The sequence below is a fragment of the Dipodomys merriami genome, unplaced genomic scaffold, assembly GCF_024711535.1.
Source record: "Dipodomys merriami isolate MVZ:Mamm:240054 unplaced genomic scaffold, mDipMer1.0.p SCAF_36, whole genome shotgun sequence".
NCBI lineage: Eukaryota > Metazoa > Chordata > Mammalia > Rodentia > Heteromyidae > Dipodomys > Dipodomys merriami.
In genome coordinates this window covers 13,477,609-13,492,419 of record NW_027205159.1, presented here as the reverse complement: position 1 = coordinate 13,492,419, position 14,811 = coordinate 13,477,609, and the positions used below count along the sequence as shown (strand labels likewise).

The 14,811-nt window shown below is 39.5% G+C and overlaps 2 gene segments (V, D, J or C); both read right to left on the bottom strand.

Moving 5' to 3' along the window:
- LOC138804359 (Ig kappa chain V-II region 26-10-like) overlaps nucleotides 1-7,177 on the bottom strand; it is a 22,303-nt gene extending 15,126 nt beyond the window's left edge. Inside the window, 1 exon segment of the V gene segment in view lies at nucleotides 7,096-7,177. Coding sequence covers nucleotides 7,096-7,177 — 82 coding nt within the window.
- A 164-nt stretch (nucleotides 7,178-7,341) lies between these two features.
- LOC138804358 (immunoglobulin kappa variable 1-39-like) lies at nucleotides 7,342-11,326 on the bottom strand. The segment is given in 3 exon segments: nucleotides 7,342-7,507; nucleotides 10,682-11,120; nucleotides 11,230-11,326. Coding segments are annotated over 3 exon segments (660 nt in total).
- Nucleotides 11,327-14,811: the final 3,485 nt, after the last annotated feature.

The window sequence follows — 14,811 nt, the reverse complement described above, 5'->3', positions numbered from 1 at the left end:
CAGAAAAAAGACATCATGTAGTATGTTAAAAACAGCAGCAACAAAGAAAAACCTCTTGTTTCCATGTCTTGGAGTTCATTTCATTTAGCCTTACCTTCTATGGTCATATGTTCATAGCTATTGAGCTATTCTGCTCATCTGCTAAGATTATCCTAGATGTATATTAATTTTTACAAATAAGGGAAACCATGGGACCTATATTTCTTTGTGTCTAGTTACTTCACTAAACATGATTTTTTACACACACACACACACACACACACACACACACACACACACATATGTGTCTGTGGGTTCATTTCTGTATCTTCAGTTCTATTCCATTGGTCCTCAGGTCTGTTCTTGTGCTGGTACCAAGCTGTTTTGATTGCTATAGCTTTGTAATAGAGTTTGAAGTTGGTATTGATATTCCTCCAGCACTGTTCTTTCTGCTAAGGATTACTTTTGCTATTTGGGGTCTTTTATTATTCCATATGATCTTTTGGATTGCTTCCTGTATTTCATTAAAGAATGAAGTTGGGATATTGATGTGTATTGCATTGAATTTGTAGATAGCCTTTGGCACTATCACCATTTTCATGATGTCAATCCTTCCAATCCAGGAGCATGGGAGAATTTGTACTTCCTTAGGTTGGCTTTAATTTCCTTTTTCAGGTTTTTGAAGTTTTCATCATAGAGGTCCATCATTTCTTTGGTTAATTCCTAGGTATCTTTTGGAGGGAGGGCTATTACAAAAGGAGTTGCTTTCCTGATTTCACCCTCAGTCTTCTCATTATTGGCATAAAGAAAAGCCATTGATTTTTTTTAATTGTATTTTATTTTATTTGAGAACATACTGTACAGAGGGGCTACAATTACATGGGCAGGATAATGCATACATTTCTTACCAAGCATTGCAGCCTCCTCCTTTGTTTACCCTTCACTTCCCTTCCCCGCCTCCCCCCTCCCCCCACCCAATTTTACCCCCCTCCCCCACCCAATTATACCCCCCTCCCGCCCCACACCGAAATTGTAAAGCTGGTTTTGACATGACATTTTGTACTTCTCATTGTTGCAACAGGTCCACCTGAATCCTTAAACGACTTGTTTGTCCCCATCTCCTCCACATGTTATACTGACATCAAATATAGTGAAAGCGGGGGTTACACTGTGGGGGAGGGACATACAAAGCAACAAAGAAATAATCTTATAAATGCATTAGAAACACATGCATGAAAGAAACGAAAACATTAAAATACATATTTAAGGGTTCATTTTCCTAATATCACATTATCTGGCCTTTTCCGCTTGACTCATACCTATACTAGATATTGCAAATAAGGGAAACCATGGGACCTATGCTTCTTTGGGCCTGGCTTACTTCACTTAATATAATTTTTTCCAAACCTTTCCATTTCCTAACAAATGGGGAAATGTCGTTCTTTCTGATGGAGGCATAGAATTCCATTGTGTATATATACCACATTTTCTTGATCCATTCATCTACTGAGGGGCATCTGGGTTGGTTCCATATCTTAGCTATGGTAAATAATGCTGCAATAAACATAGTTGTGCTGGTAGCTTTAGTGTGGTCTTGTTTGTAAACATTTGGGTAAATGCCCAAAAGTGGGATTGCTGGATCATAGGGGAGATCTATGTGAAGTCTTTTGAGGAACCTCCATACTGCTTTCCAAAGTGGTTGAACAAGTTTACATTCCCACCAACAATGAAGTAAGGTTCCTTTCTGTCCACATCCCCTCCAGCATCTGTTGTTATTAGAGTTCTTGATTTTTGCTGTTCTAACTGGAGTGAGGTGATATCTCAATGTTGTTTTGATTTGCATTTCTTTTATGGCTAGGGATGTTGAACATTTCTTCATGTGTCTATTGGCCATCCTTCTTTCTTCTTCAGAGAAGCTTCTCTTTAAGTCTTTCGCCCACTTATTTATTGGGCAGTTGTTTCTTTGAGGATTTGTTGTTGGGTGGTTTAATTTTTTGAGTTCCAAGTATATTTTAGATATGAGACCCTTGTCCGTTGTATGGCTAGTAAAGATCTTCTCCCAATCGGTGGGCTTTCTATTGATCTTGCCAGCTATGTCATTTGCCCTGCAGAAGCTCTGCAATCTTATGCAATCCCATTTGTCCAACCTTTCTTTGATTTGTTGTGCTTCCGGGTCTCTATTCAGAAAATTTCGACCTGAGCCAAGGAGACCTAGGGTTTCTCCTATTCCATCCTGTAATGTTTTCAGAGTGTCTGCTTTGAGTTCAAGGTCTTTGATCCATTTGGAGTTGATTCTGGTGCAGGGTGATATATAAGGATCTAGCTTTAGTTTTCTACATGTAGTTAACCAATTTTGCCAGCACCATTTACTGAAGAGGCTGTCTTTCTTCCATTCTATTGTTTTAGCTTCCTTATCGAAGATTAGATGGCTATAGGTCTGTAGGTTCATTTCTGGGTTTTCAATTCTATTCCATTGGTCCTGAGGTCTGTTCTTATGCCAATACCAAGCTGTTTTGATTACTATGAAAGCCATTGATTTTTGAGGATTAATTTAATACCCTGATACTTTGCCAAAGTTTTGGATCAGCACAAGTAACTTGGGCATGGAGTCTATGGTGTTATTTAAATACAGGATTAGTTCGTTTGCAAAGAGGGAGAGTTTTATTTCATCTTTCCCTATTTGGATCCCTTTTGTTTGCATTCTTATTGCTCTAGGTAGGCATTCTAATTTTCCAAGTCTTTCTATGTCCTTGTGTATTATACAATATCATTTTTTCTCATGAATAAGTAGAATTCTGTTATGTATACATAGACACCACATTTTCTTGATCTGTTTGTCTACTGAGGGGCATCAGGGTTTATTCCAAACCTTGGCTATGGTAAACAATGCTGCAATGAACATGCTTTGTGCTGGTAGCTTTAGTGTGCCCTTTTTGTGTTATCACACATTTTTAATGAAAGTGGACAGTGGATATTTTTAAATCTTAAAAATGTGGATATAGGGCAGTGGAAGGGAGATGGGAAGGGATGGGAAGGAGAAACAAAGGAGGAGGCAACAAAGCTTGATAAGAAATTTACTCATGGGCCCCGAGGCCCATCCACCATAGGATGGAGCCGATGTTCTCAAAGAAGGGACGGGTGGGCACCCGCCCACCATTGGTAGGATACAGGGAGGTAGAACTGTTCTGCATCTGAGTGATAATGTTGGATTTAATTTTTCATAAAAATGTCTCCAACAAAATAATGATTAAGATAATCAGAATATTTATTCTGGCAGAGGACACTAAGATGGTTAGCAGGTACCTTTAGGTAGCCAAAGGCTTATTTCAACTATCCATTATTCTTTCTCAGGTATACCCAACCAACCTTCAGTTATAGAAGCAAGTGAGCTTATTATATCTCTCTATCTCTATCTCTAGTCTATCTTATACTAGCTCTCAAAATGAAAGAAACTCACACCCATGATGAAGAAAATTCCAGTTAAAGTTCATCACCAAACAGCAGCCTTTATATTTTCCTCGGACTATGGGAATCATCTTTGATGCTGGGAAATGTGCTTCATATACCCTCATTTGTTTAGAATGTCTCCTTCCAGGAGAACTTATTTTATATTAGTAAATAAAACACCATCTGACAAAAAAAAAAAGAAATATACTCATGGGCTGGGAAGGTGGCTCAGTGGTAGAGTGCTTGCTTTGCATGCCTGAGGCCCTGGGTTCAATTCCTCAGCACCACATAAGCAAAAAGAAAAAAGCTGGAAGTGGCACTGTGACTCAAGTGGTAGAGCTCTAGCCTTGAGCTGAAGAGCTGAGGGACAGTGTCCAGGCCCAGAGTTCAGGCCCCATGACTGGACCCCCACCCAAAAAAAGAAATATACTCATTACCTTGCTAATGTAATTGTAACCCCTCTGTATGATATTTTCACAATAAAAAATTTTTAAATGTGAATATAAAATTCCATGGACTTATTTTTACAATATAATTAGTAAATGTAGTAAGTATTTTATCTTCTTCCTGGTAACTATGCATCAGATTAATCACAAATTTACATTTCTCTGTGTACAATGAGAAAGAAGGAGCCATATTGTGTTTACATCCATTCTCTCCATAACTATTATTTATATTCCTACAGGATCTGTTCCTGTCAGAGTATGAAGCCATCCATAAGAACCTTATTTAGTCTTACCTGGTCTGTCTGTGGAGCAGCCACAGCAAGGAGTCCATAGTTCAAATATAGATTCCATAGACTACAACCGCAAGAGGTAGATCCACTGTTTACTTGTCTCGTGCAATCTGCTGAAATTTCACTTGACCTTCATCACAATCTGATGAAGAACAGGATGGTAGGTCAGAGCTACACAGACACATTAATTTCCCCTTCCAGCATTCAAATCTGTCTGCGACTTTGTCCACTAAGACGGTGAAAATTCTTTATGGGATCCTCAAACATTGCTACTGTAATTATCCAATATGGAAACTTGGACAGAGGCAAAATAAAGAAGCAGTACAAATTATGTCATGAGTTCTTACATTTAAAATATAATCATGAAAAGTTTTGTCAGGCATCAGTGTCTCATGACTATATATTCCTACCCACCAAGGAGTCTGGAGAGCTCAAGCATCATGATGAAATCCCAATTAACATGCAAGAAGCTGGGATCATGTTGTAGAGGAACAGCCTAGCAATGAAGCTCCCTTGTAGAGTGGAGAAATTTTAAAAATAAAAATAATAAGAAATAAAAATCCTGTTCTCACTATGTAGCCTCTGACATGCTTGAAATTCAAAAGCCTGCTGATTTTTTGTGAAACTAAAGTGTCCCTGGGTGTCTCTGATTTGGCCATCATTTAGGAAAGACTGAGGCAGGTGCACTGCCTTGTAGTTTCTCTTGTGTTGCCAAGTGCTATTATTTGAGGGCCATGACACTGTCTAGCTGCTGTGACTCCTGTGACTTGGACAGCAACTTGTTGATGGAATTCTTTGTCCTCCCTTAGAGATAGATTGTACTGAGTTGAGGAGCATGATAGGACGGCAGGTTCTGCACACTATACCCTAGACTCTGTCATCACATACAGCCCTATCCCATACTGTTTGAGGAGAGACCAATTCACACAAGAAAACCAGATTCCTCTCCCAGGCTGAAATGGATGTTCTTTCTGATCAAAGAGGAGAGTTTCCTTGGAGTATAAATGATGTCACCAAACCCAAGGCATCACTCCAACTTCTGCATGGCTGGAGTATATTTTTGAACCCCAGGGCACTTGGAATTGAACCTGCCTATTTCCTAAATGGCTACTTAGTTTGTACTCTGATATCCCCTAAGCAGACATGATGTATGTATCTAATTTTTTAACATGTTCTCTCATTTGAATACAACATAAAGGCAGAATTTTTCTCTGTGAACCAGTTCTCTCTTGTGCTCCATAACTAGCAAGTGAGGAGGACTATACATTTTATTCAGAGTGTCTAAGACCTATCTCTTCTTTGAAGAAAAGAAACAGCTGGAGACTAGATCTAGAAATCCTGGTAAGGTAGCAGCAAAAAGTGAATATGAGATTAAAACAATAAAATTTGGAAATGCAATCCTCCAAATCTCAACCTTTTACATAATTTATGATAACAGGTACACATTACTTTATCCAGTTCTATAAGCTCAGACGGGGTCTTATGAACTTTTTTGCCCAGGATGGCCTTGAATCACATATTCTCAACCTCTCAATTATCTAAAATTGGAAGTAGGAGCCACAGGTGCTTTTAGTGTAAGTGAACTTTTAATAAACAGTGAGAAAATTTTAGTCTAGAAGTTGCACACATATGACTTGAGTGACCCCTAGTGTTTTACTGATGTAAGGACCAGCTGATATTAAATAGCATTGAAATCAGGATGTCCTAATGTCAAATTCCACTTCTTTCTGACTAGTCCTTTTTTTGGTCAGTCATAGTGCTTGAACTAAGGGTCTGGGTGCTGTCCCTGAGCTCTTCTTCTCAAGGCTAGTGCTCTACACTTTGAGCCACAGCTTACTTTTACCTATTGTTGGCACATCTTAAAATTCAATTTTTGACATATTTTATATGATATAATTAAAGTTTCCTACATTCCAAATTTACTATTTCAATTTCTCCTAAGAATTCAGTAGGCACATCATTCTCCACTGATTATCTGAGGGCAGTTGGCAGTAGAAAATTAGTAAAAAAAATCCTGTTTCTTTGCCTTCAATTAGACTTTTCTATATTGATCATTATAAACAGGGTCCTATGACTTGTTTGAGTTGTTATAGCTGATAGATAGCTGATATCTTCTTGAAATTCTTAAGACATATTTAAAAATAAGAAGCACAAACTAGAAAATACAGAGCAAATTTTTTCAATATACTTGGAAAAATGTACACAATGATATATGTAAATTGATTGTGTCCTAACATGAGGCTGTAAGATGGTGCTGACTGCAGGTATCAGATCATCAAGGACATATAGAGATGGTAGCTACCGCTGGCTTCATTAGTGGGTTCTGATGGGGGTGTGATGGCTGTCAATGACATGAGTACAGAAAGAGACCTGGGGTGTGTTTTGTGAACAATGAGTGAGGGAGGGGCAGGGCCTGATCTCAGATAGAACATGCACCTCTGCAAGATTCACAGGAGAGCAATGCATTGTTTGTAATCACCAATGTTCAGTGAATTTTCTGTGCAAAGCAACCTGAGGATCTGTCTCTCTGAGTCCCCCTCCCCTCATCACAGCCAAGAAGAACTTCAGAACAGTGTTCTGATTCAATGGGTAGATATCACAAATGATCAGCTGGGTTTAGGGATATGTTGCATGCAGTGACATGATAACCAGAGATCCATCAGGGATTTCCCAACATGGAGCAGAGGCAACAGTGATCCATGCTCATCAGTCAGATGTACATTAAGAATGATCTGTATAATCATGGGAAGCAAAGGCACCCCAAATCTGGTGATTTCATAAGAATCACCAGCCTTCTTGCACACTCAGTCATTAGAAGACACTGGTTCTGTGACAGGACCATGGTTGTCTGAGCTGTAGGTAATCACATGGCACTCATGGTCACACCCCTCATCAGCAAACTACTCTCCAGCATTCTTCCTCTCCTTCCTCACACTTGCAAGGAATCTGTTGTGCTGCTCCCCAAGGAAGAACCACGTGGCACAGCTGGGCCACCACACTCAAAGCAGCCTTCATTTCAAGCTGTAACACTGTGGGAAGATGTTCTATAGTTTACATGCAGTAGTAAACTCCCACATCCTCAGCCTGCACTCTGCACATGATCAGTGTGAAATCTGTCTCTGACCCACTGCCAAGGAACCTGTCTGTAACCCCAGAAAATCAGTTGGAAACCAAATAGATCAAGGATTGTGGGGACTGGCCTGGTTTCTAGAAGACCAGTATAAATAGGAATATCCATCACTATGCAGAGGGCTCTGACTAGACCTGCAGGAGATGGAGGCTGGCTCTCCAAGAGAGATAAGCAGAGAGAGTGGAGTCTGAATCATCATGACATCACACTCAATCCTATAATAATGAGAGAGAAGTGCAAACTTACAAACTTTGAGAGCCTTCATTAGTGTGATGCTTCATTTATTTACATCAGTTTCTTTTAACTCTTTTGTTTTGTTTTGTTTGTTCGTTTGTTTTTTGTTTGGGTCATGGGGACTTGAACTCAGGGCCTGGGCACTGTTCCTGAGCTTTTATGCTCAAGGCTAGCACTCTACAACTTTGAGTTATAGAACCATTTCTGGTTTACTGGTAGTTAACTGGAGATCAGAGTCTCACAGACTTTCTTGCTCCAGTTGGCTTTGAACCATGATTCTCAGACCACAGCCTCCTGAGTAGCTAGGATACAAACATGAGCCACCAATACCTGGCTGCCTCAGTTATTTTTTATTATAAATGGCTAGAGATATTCAACCATAAGCCCAGGAATATTGACCATATTTTCTGACTCTGATCTATACCCATCTTGACATTGATATGGAGTTTTTTATATCCCTTACACATCTAAATTTAAGAAGAATCCAAGCGATATAACTATATGAAGGATTTGAGAACTGTCTTCATCCGGGTTCCTTCTCTTCTCTGAGTCAGTCTTCTCCACAGCAAATCTTGACTCCCTCTAGGATCTTTCTGACCCTCTCTGACCTAAACAACACATTCTCCAGTCAGATAAGAGACAGCTGATCTCACACATAGACTAGACATACACAGGAAATGGGAGAACCTCAAAAGTCGCTTCCCCTTCTTTATCTTCCTCTGTCCTTGTCATGTACCAGGAGCATTAGCAGTCCCAAGAGTTGAGCAGGGCATCTCATTTTGAGAAGATAAACTGGGGAGTTCAATTCAGTCCAGGCAAGCTTAGAGCTGAGCTTTTATGTTGAACTTGCAGGGAAGCTTCTCCCTAGAGAGCAATATGCAAATGTCCTGGTGGGTACAGTGGTGTGAGTCAAATTGGCAGGTGAAGTGCAAAGACACACACTAGGTGGGTGAGGCCTCTCCTGTGGAAAGTGACATAAAATGTCATTGGGATTCTAGGAAAGTGAGACTGAGCTAATGAATGTTCCTTAGAGAGGGATGTGCTTCATAATCCCTTCTTTCCTTGGCTGCTTCCTAGTTGCTTTTCCAAGATTACATTCTATACTAATCATTCATAAAGATGAGTGTTCACATAATATTTTGCCATTCTTACTTCCTTTTAATATGTTAATAAGAATTTAGATTAGGCTTTTGTGGTTGTGATATAGGTAAACATACAACATGAACATCGGAGTTTGTGTGTGTGTGTGTGTGTTTGTTGGTCATGGGGCCTGAACTCTGGGCCTGGGCGCTGTCCCTCAGCTCTTCAGCTCAAGGCTAGCACTCTAACACTTGAGCCATAGCACCACTTCTGGTTTTTCATGCTTATGTGGTGCTGAGGAATGGAACCCACGGCTTCATGCATGTAAGGCAAACACTCTACCACTGAGCCAACTGCCCAGCCCCAGAGATACTATTTTTTAAATTTAAATGTTATTGTCAAGGTGATATACAGAGGGGTTACAGTTACACATATAAGGCAGTGAATACATTTCTGGTAAAATATTCTCTACTTTCTTCTATTTCTCTGCAAATAATAATGTATCTTAAACTCCATTTATAAAGGTAATCTGTATACTTTGTCTTGCCTTTTAAAACAGGATCTCATAAGCCAGACTCCTGTGGTTCATTCCTATAATCCTAGCTACTGAATAGCCTAAGAATTGAGGATCATAGTTCAAAGCCAACATGGGAAGAAAAGTCCATGAGACTCTTATCTCCAATTAACCATGAAAAATCTGTAATTGAAGGGGTAGCTTGGGTAGTAACATCAGGTTCCGAGTTCAAGGCCCAGGAACAGCACGAAACAGACATCACAGAACATGGAATTTGTGGTTTCCCTTCTATCCACTCAGAGCTAACTATGCCCACTGCCATTCATCTTCAGTGTTCATGAGGAAAGCCAATCAGTGTTTTCCTCACTTTTCCTCTGATTTATAGTGGGATTACTGTCTTAGAGATTTTGTTTTCTTTTCTCTTGTATCTCAGCATTTTCTTGGTCATTTGTGAAGTTATCAATCTTTCTGTTACACCTGAATGTATTTGAGTTGTTCACTGATTCACTATTATTTATTCATTTGAGAAGATAATCCATTAATTTTCAAATATGTTTTCAACTTTTTACCAACTACACATTAGGATACGAGTTGCAATTTTATGAAGTCTCATTTCTCTCTTATTTCCTTTGGTTTCCAGGCTTCAGTGGTTAGTTGCAGGCTTTCAGTGTTCAGTTTTCATGCTTCAGTAACAATTTGTCTTCAACTCCATTTACAAATCTGTGTACTTTGTCTTAAAATACGATGTCACAAGCCAAGCTCCAGTGGCTCTTCCTGTTATCCTAGCTACTCAAAAGCCTGTGCTACAACTATGAAAAAGTTACTAATACAAATTCACAATTTTACACTTGTATTTCTTGGTAAGAATTTTTTTAATTTGTAATTTTAAGTTGGGAGTGGCTCACACCCATAACCCTAGCTATTCAGGAGGCTGAGATCTGAGGATTGCAGTTCAAAGCCAGCCTGGGCAGAAAAGTCCCTGTGAGACTCATCTCCAATTACTCAAAAAACAGAAGCAGTGCTTTGGCTCAAGTGATAGAGTGCTAGCCTTGAACCCAAAGAGGCTCAGGGACAAGGCCCAGGCCCTGAATTCAAGCCCCATGACTGACAAAAAATTAACTTTTACACTTGGGTCTTTGTAATAATTTGTGCTCATTTTTACACATAGTGTTTTGGCAGTTATCCAAATTCAGCAATTTGCATGTAGAAAATACTTGTTTTGAATCTAATTGTTTGTAAAACCTTGTCTTCTGGCCTTAACAAAAATCAATCTACCTTAAATGTAAGAAGGTGGATTAGGAATCTCAATTGTACTCTATTCATCTGCATGTATAACATTGCGTCAAAATCAAAAAGCTCTAAAGAAATTAATTATTTTAATATTTGGGACTCTTTTTTAGTGTACATACAGTAAAGCCAAACTGGATACTACATCCCAGATTCCTTGTGCGTTCCCACCTATGTCCTTTATAAGACAGGAGAGGCATTGTCATGTGTGTCCTACTGGTGCTGAGCATGAAGATAAACCTGGGATGTAGAGGGGGTTCCTTGTCCCTTCTACCAAAACATCTCAGCGGCCTTCAGTGTCTGGTAGCAGCTGAGAAGCACTCTCCACAAATGGATGCCCCCAGAGAAGTAGCTGGGGCAGCCCAGCCTCTCACTTCTGCTTCCCTGGGAGGTTTTTGTTATGGCTTGTATCACTGTGGGAGGATCACTGTAACCTTGTTGACAGTAATAAGTGGCAACATCTTCAGGCTGCAGGCTGCTGATGGTGAGAGTAAACTCTGTCCCAGATCCACTGCCACTGAACCTGGATGGAACTCCAGGTTGCAAAGTTGTTGCTCTATAGATGAGGAACTGAAGGGCTTTCCCTGGTTTCTGTTGATACCAATGTAAATAGTTGCTAATGCCCTGACTTGCCCTGCAAGTGATGGTGACTCTGTCTCCTAGAGATGCAGATAGTGATGGAGACTGGGTCATCTGGATGTCACATCTGGCACCTAACATTGGAAACATGAAAACAATAATTATCCATTTATTAGAAGATTTCCCCCAAAGAAGCATTGAACAATGAACTAAGTTAATATGCTCAGCATTGTCCTTCCTTACCTGGGAGCCAGAGCAGCAGGAGCCCCAGGAGCTGAGCAGGGGCTCTGATGTCCATGCTGTGTGCTGACTGTGACTGACTCCTGCACAGTCTATGAGCAGCTATTAAGTTTTGTGAGAAGTGGGCTGTCTTTGGGCAAATGCAAATCAACAGAAATTGCAAATCAGCAGAGGCTGCAATCGCTGAGCACAGCTGCAAGCATTTAAGATTTTGTTATGTCAGCACAGACCTCATGTGCCACAGGCTAAACCAAGGCAGTACAACTTTACCTGAAAAATAGTGTTTCTCTCTGCGGCCCAGAGAACAGAATAACTCTTTTCTTTCTTATGAGTAGAGTGAATTTTGATCTCCGCCTGGTTTAGAATATCTTTTTTCATTTTAGTTTTCAATCAAGGAAAGATAGTTCCAGAAAGTGGAGTTAATTATTTTGAACAGATTCCTTGAGTCTGTTTCCTTGAATCCTTTTAATTGTTAATTGTTAATGAATATAATGCCTAAATATTGAACAAGATATAAGATTTATGTCCTAGGGAAAGAGGGAAAAAGATAATCAGTAGGTAGGTAGGTAGGAAGGTAGGTAGTTAGGTAGGTAGGTAGGTAGGTAGGTAGGTAGGTAGGTAGGTGGGTGGGTAGGTGGGTGGGTAGGTAGGTAGATGATAGATAGATAGATAGATAGATAGATAGATAGATAGATAGATAGATAGATAGATACTTTTGTTTAAAGTAAAATAATACAAATATATACTGTGTGCAACGAAGTGCCATGGTCTGCAATGTATGGTCTAGCCACTGGATCTGCTATTAACTACAGGTAAGTGATAGCTGTCCTTCACTTCTTAATGCACTTTCATGCTAGCAGTATTTAGGAGAGTTCATATTATATGTTGGCTCTCCATATGCTGAAAAGGACTTGGCTACCTTGTAGCTTTGTGATCCTTAAGCATTTCTGAGCTGGAATTCTTTTGGATGGCATTCATGTCTCCAACCATCTTAACTCAAATTGTTCCCAGTCAGAAACAGAGGTATTCTCCAAACTAAAGGCTCAAATTCACTTCAGTCTACTCTGCTTCCTAAACATGGATATTCTTAAATCACCCCATCCCTTCACGTTCCTAAGTGTAAAAGATTTAATAACTGGGTTTAGGGCTTTTAAAAAGTTCAGAAATGATCAAAAGTATTGTGGTGAGGTGTGTACACGGTGTTGAACATACAGCATGCAAAGGACATTCTTAGCATGGGACAATAAGAAAAACTGTCAGAGGTAGTGAACCCCAAGTACAGTACAAAGGGATCCCCACATGTAGTTCAGATGTGGAGACACTGTCTACCCTAGTACAGAATGTCACATCTGGGAACAGAGGAGCAGGGTACTCACATGCACTTACTATTATAAGTCTAAGCAGCTGCATCAGTTGCAAAAAATAAAAATCAAACTCACTCACTCATAAGTCATTGACAAGTCAAAGTTCTTCAGAACTATTCCCCTAAGTAAATCACATGTGGTATTTGATTTGGAGGCCTCCAATATCTAATCTATTACCACCATATCAGCAGCCAGAATCTTGGACTATGGAAGCCGATACATACTACTACAAAATAAAATCATACTTTCTATTTTCACCCAATTGATGGGTAGAGTCTTAAAACTGTAACTGGCTTATGATAAATAGGCAATCATGGTGCAAAGGACAAACAAGACATCTAGAAACAGTTCCTCATAGCTGTGTTTGAGAGCAGCTCTGAGTTGGGAATAGCTCTGAGTGGCAGGGGGAAGAGAAGAATGAGTGGATATAAGGATAGAGATCCAGTCACCCTACTGTTATTGTCACAGTCATCCAGTCCCTGAGCCCTCAGGTGGGGACCATACACATAAAGACCTCTTGTCTGTACAGCAGAGCAGGAGGGTCTACACACAGTGGTCTCAATGCCAGTGTGTCAGTATGTCTCAGAGACCAGGCTGCCATGTAAACAAAGGTTAAGTGATGTATGGCAATTTGTTTTGCAAAATGCATGCCCAATGTTTTGCTTGAAAAACAGTATTCTTATTTAGCTTATAAATAGCCACCATTTTTGTTACCAACTTTGCTTTTATTTTTGCAAAAAAAACAAACCACTGTCTTTGCAGTTTCAGATGTATTGCCTCTTCTGTACTCATTTCTTCTTTTATCCTCACAACACTGAAGCTTGTGCTGCCTAAGCAAGTGATAAACTAGCACTTGAGCCATGTATTGAGGTTATTGTTCATTTTCATCTATTTCAATATTTTTTTAATTTCCTATGAATTATTTCCTTAAACCACTGATGTTTAAAAATAAAGCTAATTTTTATTTATTTTGTTTACTTTCCAAAGGTTTTCTTGTACGAAGCTAAGTTTTTAGTATTTCTTGAAAGTTATTTTGGCCATAGAGTGTGATCTGTCCTAGACAGTGTTTCATGTGCTGATGAAAACCATGCATTCTTCAGGGTGTGAAGCAATGCTCTGTGGATATCTGTGAGATTTATTTGTTATTTCAGTCTGAGCATTCTTTGCTGATTTTCTGTCTGGATGATGTGTTCGTTGATGAAAATGTGGCTGTGATTTAATTGGAGGCTGTCTAGTTCCTTATGTCCACTGAGTGCTATATATATATTTGAGCACTCTAATATTGGGTACTTAATTGTCACGTTTCTTTACTGAGTTCACCATTGTATAATGAACATCCTTATATGGTTTACTGTTTCTACTTAAAATCTACTTTTTCTGATATTGGTTTTGCATTTCATCCTTCCTTTTGGTGTCCTGGAGTATAGAATATGAGAATACATGATTACTTCTCCTTCTGTTCAGTATCTGTGTGTTTATGGAGGTGAAGTGAGTTTCTTGTAAGTCACATATAATTGAGTATAGTTTTTATCCCACTAGTCATTCCATGTCTCCAAATGGGAGATGTTAATCCAGTTATTAATACATAAGGAACCGATTGAAAGGAAAGGTCTCACTACAAGTGTTAGGAAACTTGAATTCCCATTTGTTGCAGGTCCCTTCTTTCATTTTCCCTGTCTCATAGTCTTCCTTGTTAGCAAAGATGATTAACATGTGCTTTGATTCCTGGCTTACATTTTTTTAAATTTAATTTTATTTTATTTGTGAACATACTGTACAGAGGAGTTACAATTACATGGGCAGGATAATGCGTACATTTCTTACCAAGCATTGCAGCCTCCTCCTTTGGTTTACCCTTCACATCCCTTCCCAGCCTCTCCGTTCCCCCCCCATCCCAATCCTTCTCCTTCTCCCCCCCTCCCCCCCGCATCGACCTTGTAAAGCTCCTTTTGGACATGACAACTTGTACTTCTCATTGTTGCAACAGGTCCACCTGTATCCTTAAACAACTGGTTTTTCCCCATCTCCTCCACAAGTTATACTGACATCAAATATAGTGAAAGCAGGGGTCATACTGTGGGGGAGGGACATACAAAGCAACAAAGAGATAATCTTATAAATGCCTTAGAAACACATGCATGAAAGAAAAAACCATTAAAATACATATCTAAGGGTTCATTTTCCTGACAACACATTATCTGACCTTTTCCGCTTGACTCCT